This window comes from Accipiter gentilis, chromosome 8 (genome assembly GCF_929443795.1).
Source record: "Accipiter gentilis chromosome 8, bAccGen1.1, whole genome shotgun sequence".
Classification (NCBI taxonomy): Eukaryota; Metazoa; Chordata; class Aves; order Accipitriformes; family Accipitridae; genus Astur; species Astur gentilis.
In genome coordinates this window covers 18,392,423-18,419,716 of record NC_064887.1, presented here as the reverse complement: position 1 = coordinate 18,419,716, position 27,294 = coordinate 18,392,423, and the positions used below count along the sequence as shown (strand labels likewise).

General features: G+C 45.5%; 1 protein-coding gene across 2 annotated transcripts; it reads right to left on the bottom strand.

The window, feature by feature from the left end:
• Positions 1–27,294, bottom strand: LRRC8C (leucine rich repeat containing 8 VRAC subunit C). 2 transcript variants are annotated; one of them, XM_049808301.1, is made up of 3 exons: positions 27,157–27,294; positions 8,351–8,492; positions 1–6,161 (listed from the first exon to the last, which is right to left on the bottom strand). In XM_049808301.1, exons 2-3 carry the CDS (start codon positions 8,486–8,488, stop codon positions 3,891–3,893), a joined length of 2,409 nt encoding a protein of 802 aa, XP_049664258.1. In that variant the 5' UTR covers positions 8,489–8,492; positions 27,157–27,294; the 3' UTR covers positions 1–3,890. The 2 variants fall into 2 exon arrangements, with proteins under 2 accessions (XP_049664258.1, XP_049664259.1); XM_049808302.1 differs by lacking the exon at positions 27,157–27,294 and adding an exon at positions 23,452–23,555.

Genomic DNA, 27,294 nt, shown 5'->3' with positions numbered 1-27,294 from the left:
TTCATTATTACAAAAAAGGATTTTATTTCCATTTTTTCTGGGTGTACTATATCGCAACGGAACACTGCGCAGGTCTATTATCATGTTAAGATTCTTGCTACAGAATTAAGAAGTTTGTCCATTTGGTCAAATTTCAAAGTTTTTCCTTGGCATTCTTACAGGGCTCGTCATCACTTAAGCACACGAGTTATTGGAAGTGCCAGAAATGTGATATGAGACTTGGAGCAGGTGCTTTCCAATCAGAATTTGCAAAAAGTTGTTAGCTGGTTAGATGCAAGAGGTCAGCACAAACATCCATCCTAATTTTGACAAAGGGGGAGATGCAGATCTCCAGATTTTGACCAGAAAGTAGATTTGCTTTTCAGGCTTCATGTACTATTAAGGCTGTCTTCTCACTTTTTATGCATGCTTTGTCATCTCTGCTTCCGTTACCAAGGAAGACTTGTAATATTTTTGAGCAGTAATGTAAAATGCCTTGCTTATATTCTGGAATTGTCGTACTTGTTAGGCACCTGATTAATGTAAGTAGTTATATAAACTCGTTGGGTATATATATACAAACCATGCCTAAAGTATTATCCACAAAATGTCCATCCATTCTAAGTCAAATACTATAGGTCACAGAAAAGTCTAGTATGCATTGCATGTGAATATACATATGAGCAGTACATGAATCACTGAGTAAATATGGCACTTTTACATATTTTCCTGGATGTCATACAGAATTAGGAAACAATCTTCTCTTAGCTGACGCATTTCTAAAATACTGTAATATGGTTTTGGAAAATACACCCCACAGACTAGACAGTGAGAAGTTTAGAAAAGTCAACAGTGCAGCTACCTGAGTTTGTTTCATTAAGTTTAAGCAATTAAGAGTAATGTGATATTTTAGCATTCACTGTGAGCCTGAGGGTTGTCTACCCACAAAAGCCATGCTGCCTAACCCTGCTACAGATAAAACAGCACAGCTCTCCAAGCACATGGCTCGGCAAGATGATGAACTGACCTAGCAGCTCAGCACCTCCAAAGTGGCTTGGCCCATCCTGTCCTTGCCCAGACCCTGGCTGCAGAGTCCTGTCTCCTTGCTACTCTCACCCTAGTGTCCATCTGATCCTTTGGAGAACTGATCCACCAGAAAATTAGTCCCTTTTTTCAACTGGCTTAGTTTTCTGCTGGCTTCAAAAGTTGATTTGTCCTGTGAAGGGATCAGACCAGCACCAGACCAGTAAAGGTACAAGAGAAACAGCTGGAACATGTTGGCAGGAACAGGGAGCATGTGAGGAGGAGCAAACTGCCCCTTTTTGGTGGCAGTGAGCTCTTAGATTGACTAAGCTGTCTCAGCGGACCAAACCCTTGGAGAAGATACAGTTATTAGTGCAAAAGTGCTTAGACCGGTATAGTTTATTCCTATCAAAGTGAATAAAGATATGCCAGCACAAGGCACTTCATACTCATGTAACTGTGTCCACATGAGGGGTTGCACTGGTATAAGTATAATCAGTAACAAACAAAACCCCAGCATCCCCTAAGTGATGTATTTACAAAAATGGCATAGAACAAGTCTCCAACCTTCAGTTATGAGGTGTGCACAACTTCCATTCAGAAAACAGACCACAACCTACACATGAAACAACATTAGACACAAAATAAATTAGGGATTTAAAATGCTACATCTAAGAATATAAAGATTTTTTTAAAAAACTTTAAATGTAATCCCATATTTCAAATCTAAGTAAGAGAACTATACAGCTCCACTGATTACTTGGACATTTTAAACAGTTTACATTCATCAGGGACAACAGCACTTTGGTTTACATAATTAGGCTAATATGAGCAATGAAACATTTCTCTCCCTCACATTACATCAAAGTGAAATACATTTAGAATATATATACTGCCAAGCTGTTCAATAAGTGCATTCCATACATGAGTTAAGAGTAGCTCTTGCAATAGCTACATCAGTTAGAGGTCTTTAACAGAACTAAATCAAACCCCTTCAAAAAAGCTTGCTTTGATTCCTTCATGCCTGACCCATTTTTGATTAATCACATGGATCTTCTCCAGAACACAGCCAAGCGCAAAAAATAAGTCTGACTTGGTACCGTGGCAAACCCACATACCAGATTGCATAGCACACCCTGGATTAATGAGGAAATTCTCATTTTAGTTCGCCTCCCCACCTTTATAAGTCAGACTCTTAAAACAACAGTACGCTTTTGTACCAAGCTCAAGAACTCAGATTAACTGTAGCTCAAGACACTCAACAGGCAGTTAGAAAACATTTAAGAGCAACCAACCTGACAATCATCAAACAATTATTTTACATAACTTTAAACAATTAGCAACTCAACCTCTGCAATTTAAGAACAGTGTTGCCTCCTAGAGAAAGAAGTACTTATTTCTAGCTATTCTTGCAAAGCATTTATCCAGTGCCTGCATCTGACTCAAATATGTGTTGCTGCATAGGATGAAGAGATGTTCTCCCAGCAAAATATTTTAGTATCATACAGTTATTTTTTATTAGCTTAAATTAGCTTGCGAGCCGCACGTGAGTTATCATATACCTGCCAAACTTGCCTAAAAGAAAGCAAATGGCTGGATTAAATAAACAACTGAACATGGCTTCAGAGGATAAAGTTCCCACCTTGATGCATAATCACTACGGATTATTACATTATTTTAAAAAGCAGACTTCCAACTGTATGAATTCTGGTTTAATTACTAGCTGGGAGATGAAAACATAGCCTTCATCACCATCCTCTGGTAGGCTGGGACTTTTGAGAAGTTAATGTAGTCATTTAATCTCATTTTTGCAAATCTGCAAATGTTCCTGTGCTGAGCTTGGTTATATGATACCCAAGCTCAATTCAGGAGCGTATCAGATGCTGTTTCCTTGTCAGAAGCTTTACAAACTAAACGTGATTGCACTTTTTCTGGATCCCATTCCTGCAAGGTGCCAAGCGTCGCAATGGGGAAGTGAACTGAGGGGGGCAGAGGGCACTTTCTCCCTTGCAGGACGGGGTGTTTAGTGGATGATGGGGATTTTTCTAGAGAGCGTTCCATCTCGCTGGGTTGATGTTTCCAATGCAGTGAGTTCATTGCACCCCCCTCCGTTCAAGTTAGCAGGAAACGGGCAGCCGCATCCCTTTGCACTGTTTGGAAAATCTTCAACGTGAGTCACTTTGGTCCTGACTCCTCTGTGAACTGACCTTACTCTTCCCGCACCAGAGAGGAAATTGCAGTCAGTGCCTCCTGCTCGGTGCAGTGTGTGAATGGACAGCTAGACTGAACTTGCCAAAAGGCCCTGAAGGAGTTCTGCATGCTCCCTCCAACCCATTAAAATACACAGACAACCATGTCATAACCAAAAAAGGATGGTCAACCCAGATTTGATCTTGTTAGATGTTGAACACCTTCTCCTTGCCACTGAAGAAAAGAGGAAACAAGGCATTCAGCACCTGCAGCACCACCCATTGAAGACCATGTCCTAAGGGATTAACGATAAACCAGGAAGACAATATAATCATCTATTATAAATTATGCAACCCAAAGCATACATCTTAAACACAGTTCCCCTGTTGGGATTAGGCAAAGGGGAAAAAAAAATCAGCACATAAAACCATTTACTTTCACCAGTAAAAATTAAGTTACAGACACCCTTGTTCTCAGGGCAAAACAAACTTAAAAAATATCTTAAAACAGTGAAAAAATACGAGAAAATTTTATTTAAAAATATATGTACTCCTTACTCCAAATTTGTTTGTACAGAAAGGATTTGTTTGAAAAAGAAAAAAAATAATGACAAACTAAATGCATATTCGGAGTATGCACTTTCTACAGTGTATTTGGTAAAAGCGTTATTTCTGTAAAACTGAGCGAGAGGAAGTTAGTTATTCAGCTTTCATTTGTTCCCTGACATCAGAAGGCAACGTTTCAAACAAGGTGTCCTCTACAGTGAAACCAGTCCGCTTCAGAGCTCTACATTCACCGAGCTCAGGTGGGAGGATTTCAAAGTGATTGCCTTTAATATCCAAGTAGGAGAGGAATACCAAATTACCAATTTTAGGTGAGAGGACTGACAAGTTATTTTTCCCAATTTTTAGAGTCTTAAGTTTTTTGCAAAAGTATAGTTCATCTGGCACGCTCTCCACTTTGTTGCAAGTAATGGAAAAGTACTGTAAACTCTGCAGAACTCCTATTTCAGGTGGGATAAAGCGAATGTCATTGTAAGACAAATCCAAATATCTGATTTTGTTGCATAGGAATAGGTGGGATGGAAGAACCTCTATTTTGTTATGGCTGAAGGAAAGCCGCTCGAGACTAGTGAGTTTCTTTATATGCTCTGGGATGTACGTGATACTGTTGTACCACAGCTTTAGGATTGTCAGTTTTCGCAGATGTTGAAAACTTACTATTTCTTCAATGGATTTGAGGTTGTTTTCCTTTAGATCCAATTCCTGAAGACTAAGAAGGCTGAAGACTGCATGCGGTATACGCTCTAAATCACAATGAACCAATTCCAGCTGTGTCAGGTTGACCATCTTCTTCAGGTTGTTGAGCATCACTAACTTAGTGCCATCATTATGGATGCACAATTTTTGCAGGTGACTAGAAACATCGACAGCAGATTGTGGGATTTTGGACAAATTACTTTTTATGTAAAGAACTTTAAGGCTTTTAAGTTCCCGAAAAGACTCCAGTGTAATGTTTTTGGAAATATCATGACTTAGGGAGCCAATTAAATAGAGCTCTTCCAAATTTCTGAGGCCATACATCCAGTGTGGAAGTTCTCTGATATCATCAAACTTGACGCTCAAGATCTTGAGGTTCTCCTTCAGAAATGCCAAGGCAGCACTGTGGATCTTCACAGAGCACTGGTGCAATGAGAGCTCCTGGAGATTGTCCAACTGTGCAATGGTTGCTGGTATCATTACATTATTAATTATTTCAAGTTTTAACGACTGTAGCTCAGTAATTTCAAAAACTGTGTCTGGTAGTCCAGAGAGCATGAAAAGCTGTAGCTCCAAATGGCTATGGGAGTTTGTCTGTAGCCTCTGTCGCAGTTTATCTGCAGTCCACTCATTGTTTAGGTTCAGCTGTTTCAGCTTATTTTCACTGACTTCAGACAGGAAGACAGCAAACCGCTTGGAATAGAGAGGATCATACTGATCGATCATATGAAGCATAAAAGCAAAGTCATTCTTGACATCTGGGATATCATCAATTCCTGTCTCTTGCCGAACATATTCAAAAGAATATTCTTTCAGTGAACGGTAGAACAACCAGTATAGGGTATAAAGGCATGTGAGGCCATAGATGCTTACAAAGCACAGGTAGCAGTAAGAAAGTTTAGAGAACAGATGTGCCATCGTGTGATTACAGCAAAAATTCTTATATCCTGTCATGTCTTCAATATCAACGTTACAGACTACTGTAAAATTAACTTCTGAGACAAGTGCTGTATTGTAAGCAATAATAATAAGGAATTTAATTACCTTAAGGACAGTCTGGCGAACGTACATGACATAGAGTATATCGCCCTCCTCAACATGCAGTCTAAATTTCTTCACCTTTTCAAACAGTGCTTTGGCCTGTTCACCTTCTTTCTTATCTAATGCCCCAGGTGTTCCCTTATCCACAACTAACTTCTCAGGGATTGATTTTAAAGACTGTGTCTTGACCAAAGTGCCTTCAGTGCTTGGCTGGGTAGTATTAGACTTGCTTACGTTGTTCTTCCTGTTATCTTTCTCTTCAGAGTCTTCCCCTGACACTTCGGATAAGGCTCTTGTTGTCCAGGGAGAATCGAAACACTTCCCGAGTATTGAAATGAAGTGTTCAATTTTGGAGCTCGATCCAGGGAATTTGAACCAAAAGTTACTACACAGCATGAAGACCAGTGTGTGTATAAGGACAAGATAAGGGAAATACTTGGCATACCAGTGCAGAGCACGTTCATAGCACACCTGATTTATAAAGCTGTACTGCTGAAGGTCCAAATCAGTCTTCAGTCCTTTCATTTCAACTGTAGCTGGAGGGGTGGATGGCTTGGGTGGAGGAAGGGGGGTTGTATCTGGGATTGTGTTAAACACATTTGAACTATTAGATTGGTTCTGGCAAGGCTGTATGCGCTTTGGAAGGCATATTATCTTGTCTTGCATGACCTGAAATGCACAAAAAGATATCTTTTAAACTGATGTACAAACAACGGTGGCAGTACCAATGGGTAGCTGTCCCTGGAGTTCCTCCGGCTGCCAGGCATTCCTCCCCATAGCCTGGCACGTGGCCCCACAGACTGTGCTATTATTAATATTATTCCAAACAAGACACTTGTTCTATATGCCAAGAACTAGGTCACCCCTTTTCATCTATGGTTAGCTTTCCATAATTTGAATAAGAGGGCATTGAGATAATCCAGAAAAAGGAAAAGTGTGGGTAATGCTTCCAGAAAGACCAGGGATCTCCTGCATTGCTCTCCCCAGAGACAGATAGCTCTTGCCAGGTGTATTCACCCTGGCTACACAATGTTCAGAGATAGCTTAGGCTTGAAAGCAGCATAACTGCATTCATGTGGCTGTATGCTCACACTGTGATGTCTTATCACACCGAAAATGGCTGACAAAGAGCTAATGCGGGCATATCTATGCTGGGACATTATTAGTCTTCAGTCTTTATAAAGATAGATAGGGATAATAGAGAACTGACAGCATTTGTGTGCGTGTGCACATGGACATCATTTTTATTCAGTTTCTCATAGATTTACACAGAGTCCTTATACCTCCTGGGGGAAAAAAAGGTAGGTCTGTCCTTCTGTCCTCGAGTCTGTCTATAATGCAAAAAAAAGCAACTTTCTTAATTTGGGCTGGCCATCCAAGTTGGCAAACTGAGGTCAGAGCACCTTTAGGGACCAATCGCCTTTGGTTCAACTTGGGCTATCAGTTTGATTTCAGTGCAAGGCTCCCTATAGGTCAGAATTGAAAATGCTAATCCATGTGATAAACCAAGGAGCTCTGTTATTTGCCCTAATGACTAACTGAACTAAGAATGTGTGTGTGGTGTAGATGTATTCTTTGACATCATGGTTGTTGAAAGCACTAAATATAGGGTATGTAGACAAGAGTTACCAAAATCATATCCTCCTTGATGATCCACCCTGGTGCAGGGACATGCTGAGATGAGACCACATACGTTTTGAACAATATCAGTGCCATAACTGTTGACATGTCAAAAACTCCTGCAGTTAATCTTTGTCTGTAAATGCTATTCTGATATACACCCTTACTTACACCCTGGATTCATGCCTCTGGTAATAAGTTGGAATAAAAAAAATTGCCTATTATTTGCAGTGTTTCCACACATTATTTTCCAGTGTGCTTCATCCAATGAAGCAGGTAAACTTAAAAATAACAGATGTTCTATTTTGTGTGCTTAAGCAAACACTTAGCTACTAGTGCAAAATTCAGCCCTCTATAAAGAGATTTTTAAACATGGACATCATATCTTTTCATCTGAAAATACCTGAAAAAGCAGAACACAGGCAAAACTACAGTTGATTTCACGTGAAATTTGGGACGTAGTATGTGAAAATCTTGGGCCATGTAAGTGAGCAAATTCCCCTGAAATAAGAGCTCTGTCAATGTGTCCCTTTAGCTCCATTTCCAAGTCATGCCAAGAAATGCGAGATCCATGTTTGAGCTAGTACTATAACTTCCTATTTTCGTGGAGTCCATCCCAAACAGTACTTTCCATTTCTTTTCAGCTTTTGGCTCTTTAGCAAAATGTAAGTAACAGTGATTGACAGTAATGTCAATTGTTTACATGTAAGCATCCTCCGAGATGCTTTGGTATGGAAGAGGCATAATATGAGTTGTGGGTGGTGTTAATAAAATAAGCACATTCATTTTAAATCTCTTTGAAGCATAATGACAGAAAGAATTTTAACATTTGCCAAATAAAGAAAAACAGAAATTACAAAATTACATTTTTCAAACTTTTAAACAGAAAAATGGTAACAAATAAGAACCTCAGTTGATCATCTGTTTTGTTATGCCAAATTGTGGTGAAAACAGGCATCCAGGCACAAGCCAAAGCAACAGCTCTTATCTTAGCTGGCACTGCTCCATTGACTCTAGCGCAACTCTGCTGAATTACAGCTGCTAGAAGTCTGCTCTGTGTCATTTGATGTTGCTACCTACACAGCTTTAATCCTGGGACCAGCAAATTTCTGCTTTGTTCACAGTGAACCCAAGAGATAAAACAAGATGTGACACCATCCTTCTGAGGACCTTCCTCGTTTGTGGTGTTCCTTCAGCACCCGAGAGCACCTGCCTCGCTTCCGTCCCATTTGATTTACCTGTAACGTGCACCCAAACACACCGATCATCAGCATGGCAACGGAGAGATAGTCCGTGAACACATCCCACCAGGGTTTCAGCACCCTGAATGCCGGCTGCTGCTCCGAGAACTGGCGAAACTCGGTCACGGGAATCATTGTCCTGCAAAAGAGCAAGGCCAGCACTCAGCCTCCTGTAGTCCATACCCCTCAGTGTATACAAGCAAGTACTTCTGTGAGGTTTGAAAAACCTGCTCTGGAAATGAAACTGCCAGGATGTGGCATAAAAGTTCCCAGCTACCACCCAAGCGGTCCCCCTGACAGCCCATCTCGGAAGAGGGATGCTCACGCTGCCCCCCTGCAGCTCCTGTGAGGAAGGGAGAGCAGGACCAGGGTCCCATCCATGCAGGCAGGCAAATCCCTCTCTGCATTGACTCCAGCTCTATCTGGTGGGTCAGTGAGGCCTTCTGAATCCCCCCAAACCGGCCTGTTCTGTAGATAGAGACATTCAGCTTTATACACATTAGCCTTGATCTCAAAGGTCTGGCTAAAACACTTGTCCTGCGCTCAAATTTCACAGACCCTTGCAGCTATCATGTTTCATTCACTTCCATTTTATTCACAGTGGTTTCAGGGATGCTTTGGAATATTTGTATGCATACTCACTGCAGTTTCAAATCTAGTATGTTTTGAGTGCAAGTTGCTAAAGTGCTTTAGCTAACCAAAACTACAGGCAGATCAAGGGCTTTATCTTCACCTCAGATGTCTAGGCTTACATCATCACCCCTTCTGAAAAATCAGCTAACACATGAGCATGTACAGGCAAAGCAACTGATTTTAAAGCCTACAGCATGTTGTGTAACTGAATCCCTGAGATCAAACCAGTACTGAAACTCCACAGTAAGTTACGATGGAAAGATAAGTTCGCATGGGAATGTAGCAAAAATATTCCCAAGGGCAATTTACACAATTTGTCCTTAAACTAACTACATAAATGCTCACTACAATCACTTCATATCACAGTAATATTGGAAGAGTCTATAATCCTGATTCAGCTGCAGACTGGGACCCATTAGCATCGGTTTGGTGCCATCCAGCTGTGTGCAAGCTTAGCGATAAGCACACACTTGCTGACATGCTGCCCGGGGACTTAAGGGATTCAGTCCATTCAGAGCTGGCATTCCAGCAGGGAAGGATTCAGGCCCTAACGGCTGCAATTCATCACAAGCATACAGCCATCCCAGGAATTTATAACTGACTTCCACTACACTGGCCATACTCGTGTGGAAAGATGCTCACTTTGACACCCTCTCAGGGACTGCTGTGCCTTTTCTTGCCCAGCTGATCCTCAGGAGGCACTGCAGTCCCCAAAGGCACAAGGTGGTGTTTGTAAAATGAACTTGGGTTAGTAGCTAGGCTGTGGCTTTGCAGCTTTCTGAGTGAGTAGTACAAAAACTTCTTTACCCTTGACCCCTGCTCCCCTCTCCTCTTGCAACCCTTCTGTGTTGCTTTAAGCACTACTTGGCCAGGCAGGAGAATCTCTCTCTCAGCCTCTTGTCCTTCTAAAAGCTGTCCCCAGGATGTACCCTACAATGCCAGAAGAAATCACACACACCTCTCGCATGGCTGGCAATCCCCAAGAGAAAGGTGGGCTGTCTTCTGCAGCACTTGCAAATTAATAGACCATCAGTGGAAATGATGGCAATGCAAGCCTGACTTGACACAGCCAGGTCAGAGGCTCGGCAGCATCTGTGCCAACAGGCCTGAATTGCTGCAGTGGTGGCGAAGGAATGCAGCATTCATTATCAAACTGCATGCAGCCAGGAGCCACAATTCTGATTTTTTGTGTGCCTGTCTGGCAAACGCTCAGCAGACATACCGGGGAAGATAGACCTTTACAGCAAAGAACAGCTAGGGTAGCTGCTGGGACAAACCTTTGTTGCCTTTCACTTTTCTTTTAGAAATACTGGTGGAAAAAATGGATCTCAATAATTAGAGGTGCCCCATGCAGCTTTAAGTACGAGCCCAGCTCTCCTTCAGCTCAACACAGGGAGAGGAAACCCTCCGCTGGCAGCTCCCAGCGGTGCCTGAGCTGAAGAACGTCACACACTGATCTCTCTTCCATACCCACATGAATTTCACTGCCGTTGGTAAGGAATGACCCTCCTGTCTTTTATTTCCACATAAAATGTAAGTGACTGGCAATAGCTGCTGGTAAGCTTTAAAAAATAATTTTTCTACCAAGCATTGAAAAACATAGAAAATTCTTAAAGGAATACACTAACACAAATGTTGGCTAATCTGTTGCCATGCAACAGTCCTGCTTTGTAACACATATACTGCTGTCAGCTCAGGTTTTGAGGCCAGTTAGCTGACTGGAATGCCATCAGTAGACCCAAGAATACGTATCAATAGATTGCCTGAAAATAATGACATTTCCCCCCTCCCCCTCCCCCTTTAATAATGGCTTATGAGTGCTTTTTCATATTCTGATGCCACAGCCTCTAGAGGTCCTATTGGTAAGGTTTTTCCAAAAGTATAGACACTTTGAGTTCAGGTAAGGCAGAATCATGTTTCCTACAGTGGGGACTCTTGAGAAAACACGAGTGCTCACATGCACCAAAACATGCGGAGACCCAATCCTTGCTGGTTACACATCTAAGCGACTCTGTGGATCTGAGCCATGGCGTTATGAAAGTCAGCAGTACTGAAACAGGGGCAGCGCCTGACAGCAGATGGAACTGGGAACTATCTTGCAAATTGCTGTGCAGGGACAGCTTTCTAGACCAAAAATTAATTTGGCTGTTGCATTTGATAGGCTTCACTCTGTATTTTTAGGGGTCTTTGTTGTATTACATATTTGCTTTATTTCTTCTAAGTGATGTGTGGGGAATTTAGATGAAGGCAGATAGTTTCTGGCACCACAAATACGTGCTGCTCTGATCCCTTTTTCCCTTTAGAGGCTGCTGTTTGCATAGTGTGACTCCTCGTTAGTAGAGTGCACATACTGTTAGCCTGGTTGATGGGCCAAGCAGAGGGAGACCTGCATACATAAAGACTCTCTGAGCCATGATAGAAAACCCGTCTCTGAGGGAGGAAGGTTTGCAGTCCAACACCAGACATCAGAATCTGTCTGCCACTTATGTTTTCCTTTATTGTTAAAAGAAGAAAACAAATGTTACTGAATGATAGCAATAGTACTGCACATAATAATGGTAAATAAACCAGCGACATCTAATGACAGACAATATTCTTTAACTTTGGGAAAAAAGATGTTCACAAGAAGCTTTAAATGGAGATTGGACAAGAAAAAGTGGGATAACTGTTTTCCAACACACTCTGGAGAAACCCTATTGCTTCTCCCCTTGCTGCACTAGCAATAAAGAGAAAACGCTAGAAAGAAGTGCAGAGAAGCCTGGGCTTACCAGCGCTGCTGGTATCTGCATGCAGAACAGAATGACACAAAATTCTTTTTATTTTTCTCCCTTTTCCCTCTAGCTTCTTTTCCATTCTGGCCTGTCCAGTGACAGAAAGGACATCTATTACCAGCACCTCTGAGGCCTCACAAAAGCCACAGAAGGTCCATGTGGCTCAGAGCAATCCTGAAAACGCCCTCCTGGCCATGGCCAGAGTCTGGCTCTTCCCCACTGCTACACCCAAAGCCGCACCACTGCCAGACTCATTTATAACCACACACAAACCAGGTCTGTACAAAATAAAGTGATTAGTAAATCATTAGTTTAAACAAATCAAAACAGGGATGCTAAAAAGACACATTGCAGCCCAAATCACAGTAAACTCTGGGACAGCACGCTATCTACTGTAGATTCTTATCTCTTCTTATAACAAGGAGATAGAAGAAAAGGACTTCAACGTTTCAGCTGGTGAAAACTAAGACAGCATTATTAATTTCACTTCACTCACATTCAAAATACTGTTTAATGGCTCAATACATCGTAGCCGAAATGTGGAGTCTGACATGTTAAATACTATTCTAACCTACTTTAGGAAATATTGAATTCTAAATATTGGATAATTTTTTCAATTAAAATGAGAACTCATTCTCTTTTTTTCTCTTGCATTTCTAATAACCCTGTGTCTCTAGAGAAAAGAAAACCGTCCACGAGATAAATCATCTGGTATTCAGCTACCAGAAGGAAATAAAAAAGGAACTTGGATTAAAAAACAGTTGCACTGGCTGTTAAGCAGTGCTGAAGAAAAGAGCTGAGGGTTTGCCAGATCAAATAACAAACAAACAACAAAAAAAACCTGAGAGGAGGCAAACTAGTAGGGTTTTTTATTATTATTATTTTAAAAGTTCTAGGAAATATAGAAAACTTGATGAGTGAAAATGAATACATGATAATAAGATGAAATACTGGAATCCAGGTACAAAGGAAGGTGTGACATTTACTCCAGCAGAAAAACTAACTACAGGAATCAGCTACTGCATGGGCGATTAGGAGCAAGAAACAACTTAATGTGACCTAAAAGAGCTAAGGAGAATAAATAGATCCAAGTCAAAAAGAAAAGTATTGGAAACAAATTAGACTTAATACATCAAGAGATTTAATCAAAGGATGATTGTGAAATGGCCACACCGTGGAGCAAACCAGCTTCTCAGCAATTGGCCTTCATCAGAGAGAATAAAGGAAAGCAGTGGGGACAGTACGGAAGTAACGACAGCTCTTGCCAGTGCAGCTAAAGAGAAAAACGAGTATGTTTTACAAATTGGGCAATCCGTGTGACGTGCATTGCAGAATATAAAGGAAATTAATTAACTAACTTCCACCGGTGGCTCAGAGGACACTCGGGTGGGCAGCCTGGGGGTTTTCTGGGCAGGGACTGCCTTTGCAGCACTGATGCCCCCAGGGCCGAGACTGCCGGGCAGTGGCCGAACCTCTGCCACCAGCGCTGTGTCAGCAGGGCCTCTGTGCGAATGGGCACACAGATGCTGACGAGCACAGTTTCCAGCTGTAGCTGTAGCTATCCTACCTCCACCAGCGACAGCAACCCAACGGACCAGTCCTCCCCAGCCGTGGCACGGCGTGCCCAGGCTGGCACTGCTCACTGCCGGGGCTCTTCGGTGGTGCTAGGTGTCACAGTGTGGCCAGCAAAGCCCCGGGGACAAGCCCTGGCCTCGGCTTAATGCTTCACAAGCAGGCGCTGTGAGCTGCTCCCCGCAGATTTGTGTCCACCGAACTTCTGTGACCTGCCTTGCAGCAGCGCTGCGGGGACCCCAGTCGGAGACAGGGCCCACCACGCCAGATGGGCAAACGCTTGGGGCCACAAAAGTTTATACACTTGACCTGCCTGAGACGTGATACACCCCCCCATCAAGCTGTACTCATCTTGCATCTCGAGAGATGCTTTACAAAGAAAAAACATATTAATACTCAGAGAAATGCCCCTCTGGTACAACCCTGAAAGAAACCGCTTTTGGCTTCTAGCAGCTGCCAGGCCCCATGCTCCAGCTACTGCTAGGCGATGGCTGCTATTTTTAAGAAGATTCTCACAGAGTAACTTCATTCATTTTATGGAGCGCATGGATTGACACCAGCCCTCAGCAGAACTGGAGGGTACACTGCTGGAGCGCTCCGTTACCGGTGAAAACTGCCGCGTCGCTCCCACGCTGCCCCACCTCAGCTCTCAAGGCACAGTTTGTAGAGCCACTGGGATTAAAAAAGCACACCGAGTGAAACAGAAACAAGTAACTGGGAAGCCCTGCCTTTATCTCACCTGCGACAGGTCCGCTAGCTAGCGTTCCTCACAGAGGCAGACCCCCAACAGCTCCCACCACTGCCCCCCACCATGGCAAGGCGACCGCCAGGCCCGTCTGTGCCGCGCTGTCGGGAAAGCTGCCGACTGCTCTGCGCCCTTCCACAAGCAACGCTCAATATTACCCATTGACACCAGCCAGCCTGTGCCCCAGCTATGGCCTCCTTGCCCAGCAAAGCCCAAAGGCCTCTCCCCATGCTTTGCTGACCCTCACACGACAGAGAAGCGGCGTCACTGCTGCTTCGTGTGCTGTAGGCGGGAGACCAGGACTTGCCAGAGCTGTTTTTGCCACACTACAGGTGTTATTCACCAGAAGTCAAGCCCTCTGCTATTTCCTTCTTCCAGTAGCGGTTGCTCAATCATGTTGCCATGTGCTGAAGCAATCACCGTCATCCATTGCTTGTTTTAGGGGAAAAACAACAGCCACACACCAGAATTGGGGCCCCAGGGTGCTGGACAGGCAATTAACATCCAGAATTTACAGGTTCGGCAGGGGCAGGGTATAAATAACACACCAGAAGGAAAAAGGAGGAACGTAGCAGGAGGAGGGAGACACCATTGCAGAAATAGTGACATTTACAACTGGGAAGCATAAGAAGTTGGTGAGATTTCTTAAGCTGACTAGAAATGTTTAAATGATTAGCCAGATGACATTTAACCACATTTCCCTGACATCGCATCAACCCTCCTCAGATGTAGGATCAGCACCACCACCTCCTGAGAGTGGCACACAGTCCAAGCAAGTCCCAGATGCTGTGGATGTGGCCGTGACCCCCCCAGAGGGAAGGAACTTTCCCCTTGGTGTGAGAGGCCTTGGGCTGGTGGCCGCAGGGCCACAACCACAGCCCGGATGAGTACGCCGAGAGGGGTCAAGGCTGAGATGTCCTCAGGAGATAATCCAGACTGGGACTGCTTGGTCTTTCACATCAGAGATCTGCTGAAAGGAAAAAAATGCTGGCCTAGGCAAAACCCACCCTCCTCACTGTTTTAAACATACTGCATGTGTTAGGATAAATTATGAAATACCTTTTGGGAATAGTGCTGCTAGTAGGTCTCTGGGCTGGTTCCCATACATGATTTATTGCATATTCATCTTCACTAAAGGAACAGAGCACAGCACACATTTAACACACAGAGTGCTTGTGACCTGGTGGCTGGGACTCAGCAGAGCCCGAGTGCTGTGGGCCGCATGTACAGGGGCTGCACTCCAGCGGGTTTTGCTTTACACAGGACATGGCACTGCACACCCTGAACAACACAGCCCACTGTCCTCGGCTGTAAACATTTGTTACTCTGCATACGTACCATAAAGCTGCTTTTCAGGTGGTTCCATGCTGTCTGGCCTCAACCACCTTGGGCCAGGAGCTGAAGTTAAGCTAAAGTGCTTCTTAGCACAGGGCCTGAGGCTGCACTGAAAAAGCAGAATTTTGCATTCTTATTTTGCCTGATTGGGAACTGCACACTGAGAAAGTTAAATAAGCAGGGATAAGGGAGTTTTGCAGTCAGGTTCACGGTGATATATTCTTAAATACCCAATTTAAACAAAATCACTGGTCTATGCAGAGCCCCAGGGCTTAGGGCCACAGTCTCCTCTAACTGGGGCTAATAGGCCCAGCCTGGCACAAAAATGGCTTGGTACTAGCATCATCAGTCATATTTTCTGTTGATTATAACTTTGCCAAATTTGTATTTTTGGGTGGGATTGAGTCCCCTAAGGAAAAACCTGTCTAATTTAAAACAAAATTTAAATTAAGATCTGGGCAGCAATTGTTCAAAGCATTTCTAGAAACAAGGTTAGGGGAACGACATTGGACTGTGCACACTACAAAATTTGCAGTCGTTTTATTTTAAACTTTCCAGACCCACCATACCCCAAAATTTGGCCTGTGTATCGGGGATGCAGTTTTTACTGGAGCGTGAACAGCTGCCCACAGCTGGCTAATTTACACACCTTTGGAAACTGTGGTTTTGCATGTGTCCTTTGATCTCAGCAGCTGAACACTTCGTATTCAGTGCATGTCCAGGAGCCCCTCACAGCTCCTGGCACTGCCCGTGCTGGTATCACAGATGACAGATAATGAACTGCTTCACTTCATCACCTAACCTGGAAAGGACTAAAAGTGGACACAGGGACAAGGCACCAAGTCTGGAAAACTGAGATTAGACTAAAGGGGAAATAAGATGATAAGGGCTGGAATTAGCAACTCCTAATTCCCAAGAGGTTGATGTTCCGTCCTTATCTGTGTATTCTCACACACATTGTACACGCAGTTGAATAATGTCTGAACTACCCTGCAATTCGGTTTTGGTAATTATCTTGCTAAATGTTGGCACTGACCAAAATGTCCAGGATTTTGGTAAGTGTACATGCTTGGTCAGTTCCCGCGTAACACACGATAATAACTCTGCTACTAAATTCTCCCTGTATTTGAGGCATTTCAGGAGACCAGTTTCCCTGCTAGGCTTTACAGCCATTGGTGTCTCCTGTAATGTAAAATTTAACTTTAAAAAAACAAAACCAAAAAACCACCTGTCAAAAATTTTTTCTTGGAAAAACTACTTTGAATGTCGGCTATTTGGGAGTACAGCAAAAAATTATCACATGTTGCAACTTTTTCAAACATGACAGGTTACTTTTTGTTCCCTTGACTGTAAGGGAGATTTTCATAGCAAGAAATGCTACTAAGAAATACAAACAAATGATGCTGTTGCTTAAACATAAATCCCATGTTAAGGAACTGGAAAGCCATTAAAAACAAACCATTTGCATCCAAACAGTTATTTTTAAAAAGTCCATGTGTTTACTGTATTTTCAAACAAATTCATCTTCTTGGGGCTGAGGCTGGCGAGGAAATGCGGCCTGGAGGAACAACAGAGCATGAGTCAGGAGTCCCCAGTGGGACCCAGCCATGAGCTCCCTGGGCTCCCGCTTCGGGCACGCCACATCGACACGCCACGCCGCCACTTCTCCAGCTGCAAAACAGAAAGGTATCTACTTTCTTTACTACTTTTGCTGGGAAATACGAATGAATAGTACTACAAAATCATAACATACTGCTTTTTCCAGTTCTCTGCAATGGTTGAGTCTAAATTGATAGCTTGTCAAAACTTCCCTGCAAAGCCACTGATGTTAATTTGATTTCATGCTACACGTTACCAAAATTATGTGTCACAGTTGGTATTAGTTTGCAATCTGGGGCGCAGACAAAATACAATCAGCCCACAGACGACATTATTCCAGCACCCACAACCTGGTGGTCCTACAAAACATGTGCAACCCATGCAGTTTTCACAGGGGCTATATCTGCGCCAATGTGGATGAAAGCAGGGTGGTCACGACCAGGCTGCCACATGTGACAGCCGTTCAGTGTAGAGACGGGCCTTCATCTCCAGGTGCACCGATTGGAGAAGGCTGGGCTATGCCACCTGAACTGCAGCACAGTCACAACCCAACTACTGGAAAACTGCCCTCCATTATGCCAACTGCCACAACCCAGCTTCCCCGGGGCCCAGACTCTGCAGCTCTGCAACCGTGGGCAAGACTCCAACAAATCACCATGGATTTAGTTGATTGAGAAAACTGAAAAGGCTGTAACTTCCAGAAACTTGCTGAACACCTAGACCTTTTCCATTCTTTTCCCTCTGAGTTACTGCTGAGGCCCACACTGCAAGCATCCAGCGTACATTTAGGTTTCAGCTGCCCCTCTACCTCACACCCAGGAGGGAGCGTGGTGCATTCAGAGGGGGCAGTGAAATCCCCCTGCTCGCTGTTGGTACCATCTGCTGCAGCAGTGGAAGCTCAAAAGCCTGAATCCAGATAGAAGGGACATAAAGAGCAGACATAAAGGACGTGAAGAGGAAGTAACTTTAATAAACTGCATATCAAAATATATGCTGCAATTTCCACCTACACATATGGTAAGTGCCTCTTTGGCGATGGATCCCAGACAATAACCTTGTTGTTTGTTTCAACTGAGTCATAGCAATCTTTCATGTATTACACACCAAAAAGACTTCCTATTGTCAGCAGCTCTTTGACTTCGACTTGTTTGGACTGAAGATGAAAAAATGTTCAGGACCAGATTCTGCCAGATAAAGTCTCAGTGAAATCAATAGGAGTTCCTTCTGTACCAAGCACACAGGCCTGTGTGGAGATTTGGCTTTGCTGAGCTATTAGTCCAAATCTAAAGAAAAGTACACTCTATGCATTTCCATGTCAAAGACTACTTCAAAGGCAACACTTACCATTTTTCAGCTCTGGGAGTAACATTCTTAGTTTATCAGGGCTATCACTCAAGCTGCCGGCCCTCTTTCCAGCACTGCAAAATGTTCTTAATGCGAGTGAAAACCTTTAACAGCAAACCAAAGCACTGAGCAAGAAACTATCCAGTAAGTGGTATTTTAGTATTCCTGAAATATGTCTAAATGATTGAGAAAAGTAAACTCACATCAAGTTTTAATCAAAGTTACACCAGGTTTCCCACAAACACTTGTTTAACATACTCAGATAATGAAGACAGAAAAAATGCCATACAGTGTCATAGGACAGACAATATTACACAAACCAGTGCCATTCACTGTCAAAGGAATAGTCAGGGGCCTCAGGCTAATACAAGTGCTCATAATAAAAAATGTTCAGCTGATATAATTAAAAATTAATTCCTAATTGGGAGAGGAAGCACAAAGGGTCCATTCTGAGTCTTAAGCAGCTCAACCATCTGAAAAGTTCATCGAAAACTTTTTATGCAGTGATTGAGCCAAAAACATTAAAGAAATGCCCGTTTTCACGATTTGTGAGACTGTTTCGTATAAAGGATCTTTTCTGCTCCCGCCTGCATGCTACACAAGAGGGCTTTCTAAACTTTGTGATAGTCTCATAAAACACAGATCCCAAAACGCCTGGATAAACACACAGGTATTCTCAGCCTGAAACACAGCTGATGAATTTTCTTACCCCCAAACCATCCTTTGTGACAAAAATCCCCAACAATAAAAATAAAGCTCATAGTCTCATTGACAATCCTGAAAGAATAAGAAAGACTAACATAGATAAATTCAAGCACATAAAATGGATGTGATCTACACATACTCGAAGATAAACACAAACAGTACAGCATCAGAATTGCTATTCACATCAGATGACTTTTAAAGATCATAAACTTCAGAGATGTGGAAAACCAGAACTATCTGCCGAAATTCTCTATTGGACTTTTTCAGTGCAGTGTCCAGCCACAGCCCACCGAAGAGGGATTAACTCTAACCTTGTTCCACCACAAAGTCTGTTGCTGCATCATAGAACAGAAAGAAAGGCTGCTTCCATCAAGGCTAAACTTTCTGAGATCAAAGCAGTTTCTTGGGGGGGTTCTGACCACACTATAGCAGGTGTGCAGGTCTTTGAAATTATGCTGTCATGGGTAAATGATGGCAAAGAGCAAATATTCTTTTTAATCACATTACACTTAACAAAGGGCTTTTTCGAAAATATTGTCTGTGAACACCCATCTTGCTCTAAAAGCTTGCATGAAAACTACCTACCCCTGAGACAGCTCATCAAGCATTCACATCAACTGGAAAATGAGATCTCTAACGGTGCTCACTCAGAACACCAAACCTGCTTTCTGACAGCAACCTGCACTTCTGAGCTGTTGCATTCTGCTGTAAATCACATGTATATCAGGATCTTACACCACTGCATGCTCAGGGCAGGGTTTGACCTCCACTCTGCCTCACCATATGCTCCAGAGCAAGCAATTAATCCAAGCTCCCACCTTGCTTTCAGTGATGAGTAAATAAAATAGGAAATGTTCTCAGCACTTCAGCAGTCTTATTGCTGGCTTGTTGAATTTTGGTTTCCCATCAAGACAAAAATCACTATGTGCTATTGCCACTGAATAGAGATGTGAGCAAGCTTCTCTATTTTCAGCAGATCATAGTTTAGCCCAGGTTTTGAAGTGTATAAGAGCCTGGATGCTGCTCACCTGAAAGTCAACGGAAAAGTTAAAATTTACTTTGACAGAGAGAGAAATGGATCTTTAATGCTACTCTACAGGACCAAACGTTTTCACATAATGCTGGTTCGAATTGAGTGGAACTTTGAACGCTTGCCGTGACAGCAGCGTTAGCAACTTTCCATGGAGAACGGTGCCATTCTGCGCTTCAGGGGCAGCCTTTGTTTTACTTTAAAACCAAGAAAAAACATGCACTGTATCTTAACACGGGATTCCTCCAAACAAATGGAAAATGAGCAAAGCACATACACGGCACTATCCTACCTTTTAAAAATCTGAGCTGATCAAACACTAGGTTGTAAATCAGTCCCTCATGGGAGAGGGAAACAGAGTGGACACAACCTCCACACTGGAAGAAAAAGCTAAAAAAAATCATCCCGGTCCCAGCGTATGAACCTCTGGATGATACAGTTGTAAAGTTTATGCTGTGTCTGATGAGCTGCTTGTGTCAGGCACTAAAATGTAAAATGAATACAGTGCAGGAAAGCTGATCCAGGGTCTGTCAGGATTAAAGACAGCTCTGTGACACTTTGCCTGCCTGGGGATGGAAAGACAGCGATGCCTGCCCCGTATTATGAATGAAGGCAGTGGAGCAAATGGCATACTCACACATGCCCAAGAAGGTGAATCAAACCTAGCGTCTTCCTAGTGGGAAAGAGATCTTAGAAACACAAACTGCAACAAAAGTCATTGCCACTATAGCTTGAATTTGCATCAGAGTTTTGTCGCACAAAACCCCTGGGCAAACAGCTAAAGGATGAAGAAGAGAGTAAAGTTTCCGTTATGTCGAGCGTGCAAAATCCAGCACTTGTTAATATTCTTCTGACAAATCATTTTGGGAGAAGAGCTTCTTTGCTTCACTAAGTAAAGTTTTAAGGGAAGTATTTTGGGGTTCTCTTTTTATTTTCCTGAGGTAAATTGTTTCATTTTCAGAATGCCCTGCCCTCCACAACACTGTGACAATGAGGACAATATCTTTTCACTAAATTTTCTCAAAGAGGAAAAAATCCTGTAAAATTAAACGCTAGCTCCTGTTATTGTGAATTGTTTGGACGGTAATTGGAATTTTTTTTACTTCCGCAGCATTCAAAAAGGCTAGGGCTGGGAAGTGCCTTTCTGGTGGTGAATAGGGGCCACTTCTACCACTTGCAACTAAGGTCAATGGACAATCAGGGGAACTGCTCCTCCCAGCACTCTCTGACCCAATTCATTATTTTGGGTCTTACTGTGTCCTCTCTCTGGCGCTAAGGCCACCTGAATATTGTTTAATCCTCTCTACTGCCCAGCCTGGATGCCGCCCCCCTCCCAGTCAGAGCTCCTTATCGTGGGTCTCAAAAAGCAGATACCACAGCGGGATGCGGCTGCCTCAGGAAATCAACTCAAACTGGTGCAGGAACTGATTGCAAGATAGCACCAAGCACCGAGACAAGGAACTTGTCTGAAGAATTGAGCAGTCTCTGATTTTGTTCTTCACTGACAACCAGCGCTGGCCGTTTCCAATACTGGGCATACAAAGTAACTAGATTTTTAGGCTTTCCAGTGGAAAGTTTCTTTCTGAAACTGCTTACGAGAGTAAATAATAACAAAAAACCCACAGAAAGTTCTATTATAGTAAAACCTCCAGCAGGGCCCATTACTATGCAGACTGGAAGAAAACAGCATCACGGCTGCCACACATTTACCAAACTCAGAATGCAACTGGAAACGGAAATGATTCAGAAACCACAGGTGCTGAGCACCAGGCTGCTGCGCCTCGCTGGCAGCCCCTGGGCACGGGCACTTGCGAGACAGTAGGAATCCAAGGCCAGGTTAAAATCAGGGATCAACTCGGAACTGTGCTAAGCCCAGCTCTCGATGCTGATCTGCACCACAGGGGCAAACCAGCATTTCCAGGAGAAGAGTGAACCCAGGGGAGCAAGCGCTACCCTCCTGACTGCTTTCATCATGCCAAAAAGAAAAGTAAAAGCAGGTCTAATATACCGGGGCAGGGGGGAAATACAGGTACTTGGTTGAATTGGGGGGGGTTGGGGGGGGGTGGTGGTGGTGGTGGGTATTTATTATTTATTTCCAACATTGCCATCTTTTTCTCCACTATCTTGCAAAGCACCTTTCTCCCTGGCCAGTTTTTTACAGCATCATTCAAGCCCACAGTGCTCTGTGGGAGCAAACACACACGCACATGTGTGCCTTCAAGCAGTGCTGCTCATGATACTGAGTCTTTCCTCACAGAAAGTACTTATTCCAGAGGTAAAAAAAAAAAATCTAAAAAGGCAAGCCATAACTCACATACTTATCTGTGCAATAAAATTCCTCGCTTTTAAACGTGTTCATCCTAATGAAATTCTAGTAGGATGCACTCGGCAGTCTTTCACAAGCCTCTCATTTTGCTTGGTCAACTCTTTCCAGTGAACTGGACAAACCGCATTTCGTGAATAATGAACAAAACCGCCCATCACACTGCGACAAGGCAGAGCTGGTTTTAAACCGATTTAAAATCGGAATGGTTTTTTTGCCTGTTTGTTTGTTTGTATCTGCTCGAAAACAGAGCCACGAACGCCGGAGCCTCGCAGTGCCGCCGGGACCCGCGCTCCCCTCCCGACCCGGCGGCAGGGACCCGCCGGGACCCTCCGGGGCACGGAGACGCTGCGCAGCCCCCGCGGAGGGGCGCCGCTCCCGCACCCCCTCCGCCCGCCGGCGGGCGCGGTGGGAGCGCGGCTGAACCGCCGCCTCCCCGTCCCGCTGGCAGCCTCCCCGTGATGCGGGTTGGTTTGGGTTTTTGGCTTGGTTTTTTTTTTTCCGGGGAAAATACCGTCAAGGGCTTCCCTCGAGCCGCCCCGTCTCCACGGCGACCGTTTCGCCACCCCCCCCGGCCCCCCGCCGCTCCCGGGAAGCCCCGCTTGGCTCCGGGCCGCCGCCCCGCGGGGCACCCCCGGGGCCGCCCGAGCGCCGCGGCCCGGCAGGGGATGGGGAGGAGGGGGGGCTGCCGCGGCCGCTTCCCGGCGCCCCTCCGCGGGGGAGGAGACGGCGGCCACCCCAGATAAAGTTTGGCTCCCGCGGCGCTGCCCAGGGACGGGGGCGGCACCGCCGATGCCGCCGGCGGGCGGAGCGGCGCCCCCGCAGCCGCTGCCCCCGCAGCCGCTGCCCGGGCCGGGCCGGGTCTCCCCTCCCCGCGGCGGCTCCGTCCCCGCGCGGCCCCCCTCCCCCCGAGGCCGCCCTCCCCGCGGCGGTGCCCCGACCCCCAGCCCCGGCGCGGCCCCGCCGGGCGCGGGCAGCGGGGGAGGAGGGGGGGCGGGGGGGGCGCGCGGGGAGAGGCAGGCCGGGCGCGGCAGCGCCTACCTGGTGCGCGTCCGGGCGGGGAGGGGCGGGGGGGGGGCGCGGGGTCACGGGCGGCGGCGGCGGCGGCCGGGCGGGAGCGCGATCATGCCGCGGCGCGGTGCGGGGCTGAGCGCGGCGGGCAGAGCCGGGCCGGGCCGGGCCGGGCGGGGCGGCGATGCCGCCTGCAGCCGCGCTCCGCCCGCCGCCGCTCCGCCCCCCGCCGCCGCGGGGCCACGTCTCCGGCCTGACGCACGCGGCGACGGCGGCGGCGGCGGCCGGGGGGCGCCGGTCGGGCCGGACTGGGCAGGGCAAGCCCCCGCTGGCGGCGGCGCTCCGAGCGTGCCGCCCCGCAGGCCCGGCCGCGCTCCGTCCTCCCCCGCTCCCCCGGAGGCCGCTAACGGTGACCGGCAGCCGAGGCCTCCGGGAGGGCCCGCGGCATCCCCCGGCTGACAGCGGCCGTCAGCGGCGCCCGGACGGCGCCGCGAGGTGGGGGCTGGCCGAACAACGTGCGGGGGGAATGGGCGTGGGGGCGGCTGCTTCTCCTCCGCAGAGTGCGGTTGGTGCCGTGGGAAGTAATTAGGGGTGGAGGGGAGGCGGGAGCGGCCGCCCCCCGCGCCGGCGGGCGGCTTCGGTCCGTGTCTGGAGGATGGCGGCAGAAGTCGCGACGGAAAGACCTCGCCCTCGGTGCGCAGGGCCGCGGAAAGGCCATAAAGCGACCGGGCTGTAAAGCGCCGGGGATTGCATTAACAACAGAAAAGCGTCTCGAAGAGTGACAATTGGAAACACAAACTTCTGGCCCAGCAATTCAAAAGGCGCAGACTGAAAGCTGCTGCTGCAAGAAACCACAGATTTGAAGGGACTTTTGTCCAACATTTCCGAGAAAGATTTACATCTCTGGCAGAACGAAGAGACGGGACAAATTCTGCATCAGAGGGAGGTACTTGCCCTCTAATGACTCACCCCTAACCTTAGGAATAGCGCGTGTATCCCCTTAGGGACAGTACAAATATGTAAACAAAGAAACACAAATATACAGGCCCGCTGGGGGGGGAGTTAATGGAAACAAATACAAGATGAGGCATCACAGCTGTTTTGCTGCAAAACCACTAACTGGATTGGGATGTGGACCGGGGGTCTGCCATGGATAGCTGTGGGTAATTCTGACTTCGCGTACTTTCTGACACATCTGCTTCAGGGACTGCTGAGGGCAGATTCGGGTTCCTCATTTGGGCATCACTGATGTGATTTATAGCTGTGGGAGTGCAGCTCATCATTTGACTGAAGTGTTTACTTAAGTGCTTCACCATGCAGAGCTGCTTTGCTCAGCTGAAGCCTCGAGGCTTTCAGAGGCACCTCAAGAAAGGAGGGTCTGAATCTGGCAGGAGCTGGAGGAGGTTGTTGGCATAGCTGCTTCCCAGTCCTTCGGTGCCGCCAGCCTAAAAAGATTTCGGCAGTATTGCACCGTTGCGTATTTTAAGCTCTAGCCCCGTGCTTTGGGGGATATGGCCGAGGAATAAAACAGGACAAATGAGCAATGTTTCCATATGGACAAAAGCACTGGGTTTCTTTTTTGAGCTAAAGAAATGGTTATGGTGACTGCTGCGTTCATTTTCTTTTTATTGGTTTCTTTCCATTACTCTTAACTCCTGGCAGCAGCTTAGAGAATCCCTCCCTGTCCTGGACGGTTTCTTCTTTCAAACATTTGCAGGCAGTTGTTCTGTTCACCCTTTCGTCATCGCTTAGCTCATTTAATCTTTTCTCATAAGTCAGTCCCTCCCGTTACCTAATCATGGTGCTGCTTTTCCCTGAACTCCCTCGCAGTCGCTCATTTATTTTATGGTGACATGGTGGCCAGGAATCCTGCCATTGTTAACGTTTCCTGTTGTGGACTTTTGGGTTATTTTTGTTCAGAGTTGCTGCAGTACTTGGAGGACTGAGCTAAGCTTCCCCTATGAAGAATAATTACAGGCAAGGTGACTGGTACTGCAATAGAAAACGTAGTCCATGGATAATTATAGCTGATGGGTTTGGGGATAGAGGCTTAGTGCAGTTCTGGTAGGTGAGCTTCTGGTGGAAGAAGGCCCAAAAATTCATGTTTGATATCAAACACACAATTCGGGCTCCAGATACCTTCGCTCCACTGGAAAAAATTTTGCTGCCTGCAGAAACCTGCAATTTAGTTGTGAATTCCTGCATTATTTTCATTAAGACCATCCAGGCAGGTGAAGTCTGAAGTAATTTTGGGTTATTGATTTTACTAGAAGTATTGTCTTTTCCAAAATGATAGGCAACAGAAGCAGGATTCAACCATCTGTATGACTGCAAGTTTTTGAAATCTTTTGATTTCATGTTGCCTCTTTGGTTTTGATTGACTCTAGAGGAACGTGGGACAGGTCGCATAAGAAATGCCATCACTGCAAACTTAGTACATTTGCCTTTACTGTCGATTGTCCTGTTCTGTACTTTGTCATTTACAAACCCCAGAAGTGTTACTGCTGCTGCTGAGTGGTACCTTGCAGTACTTATACTACAACAGCTAAGAGCAGTGCTGGTTTTGCACCTGAGTTAAAACTATCACAGACCAGCCTCCAAACCCAGTTGGACATAGGGACAGATTGCACCGTCAGTGCTTACGTGACAGTTATCTCCTGTTCATGTACCTGTGGGCTGATTCCCGAATGGGATCCACGTTCAGGATGCCCAGTCCTGAAGTCCCTGCTCAGCACCAACATAGCATCTGCCAGGATACAGCCCCCACCTTCTACTCATTCCTGCTCAGAGTTTTGGTTTTTTTCTCCTCTCCAATCCCTTAGTAATTTGAGGACGTACCCTGAAAAAAGTCAAAGCCATCCCATACCCAAAAGTCTGGGGTCCCAAAAGCAGCCCTGAAGTTGGGGCTGACGGGATGGTGCTGCTCAGAGCGTGACAGACCACATTCCCTCTCAGCTTCAGGAGAGATTGGGGCAAGAAAGCAGAGGTTTGAGTGCAAGAGCTTCGCCTATACTTGGAAACACAATGAAAATGCTTTTCATCAGTCATCTCTCCAAAAGCTGTTGAAAACAGCATAATCTGCTAACACAGAAAAGCTAAATTGCTTTCAGACCAAGTACTGAAAAACTGCTGCTGTGATTTGATTCAGCTCAAATCCAAAATGCACGATTTGACAGCTCTAGTACTTCTTAGCTGTTCGAAGTTTCTGTCAAAGTTTATCTTTTCCTTTAGCTTGCTTTTCCCTGGTTTTACATTTTAGCCCCTCTCCCCTCAGATTAGCGTTTTTGAAATACAAACTTTTAAGTGCACCAGAGGTTTGAACAATAGCAGCGCACTGGAAATACAGACTTTCAAACTAAGTTGCATGGATGCTATGGGCTGAGTCTGGGCGGCTGAGTCTGGGCAGAAGCAAAGCTTCAGAGCAAGGTGAAGAATATGCTATCATTTCCTAAGACTGCAGCATTTTTTATGTACTAAAACCTGCTTTAATCAGAAGGAAAACACTGAAAGGATGTTTAATCTCATGAGCTCTTCTATTGTTCCTAAGAGGAGCCACGTTCATCACGGGTACGATTTCAGTGAAAGCGGTGCAGTTACATCAGGGAAGAATTTGGCCCAACTACTTCTCTGTAGAGAAGCTATTGACAGCTGTCCCCCCCCGTACCTCATGTTGTTGAGAAAACAGAGAACTAAAGACATGCCCAAAAGAAACAGGACTAACTCCCATTTTCTGACCTTTGGCTGAACCGGAGCTCCTGGATCTGAGCGGTGCTTTACCCCTGTTACACTTCTGATCATCATTAGGTTTTCTTCAACGATCCGCCTAAAAACATCTTCCTAACTGGGGAGCTACGCAGCTGTGCTTGGTACAGC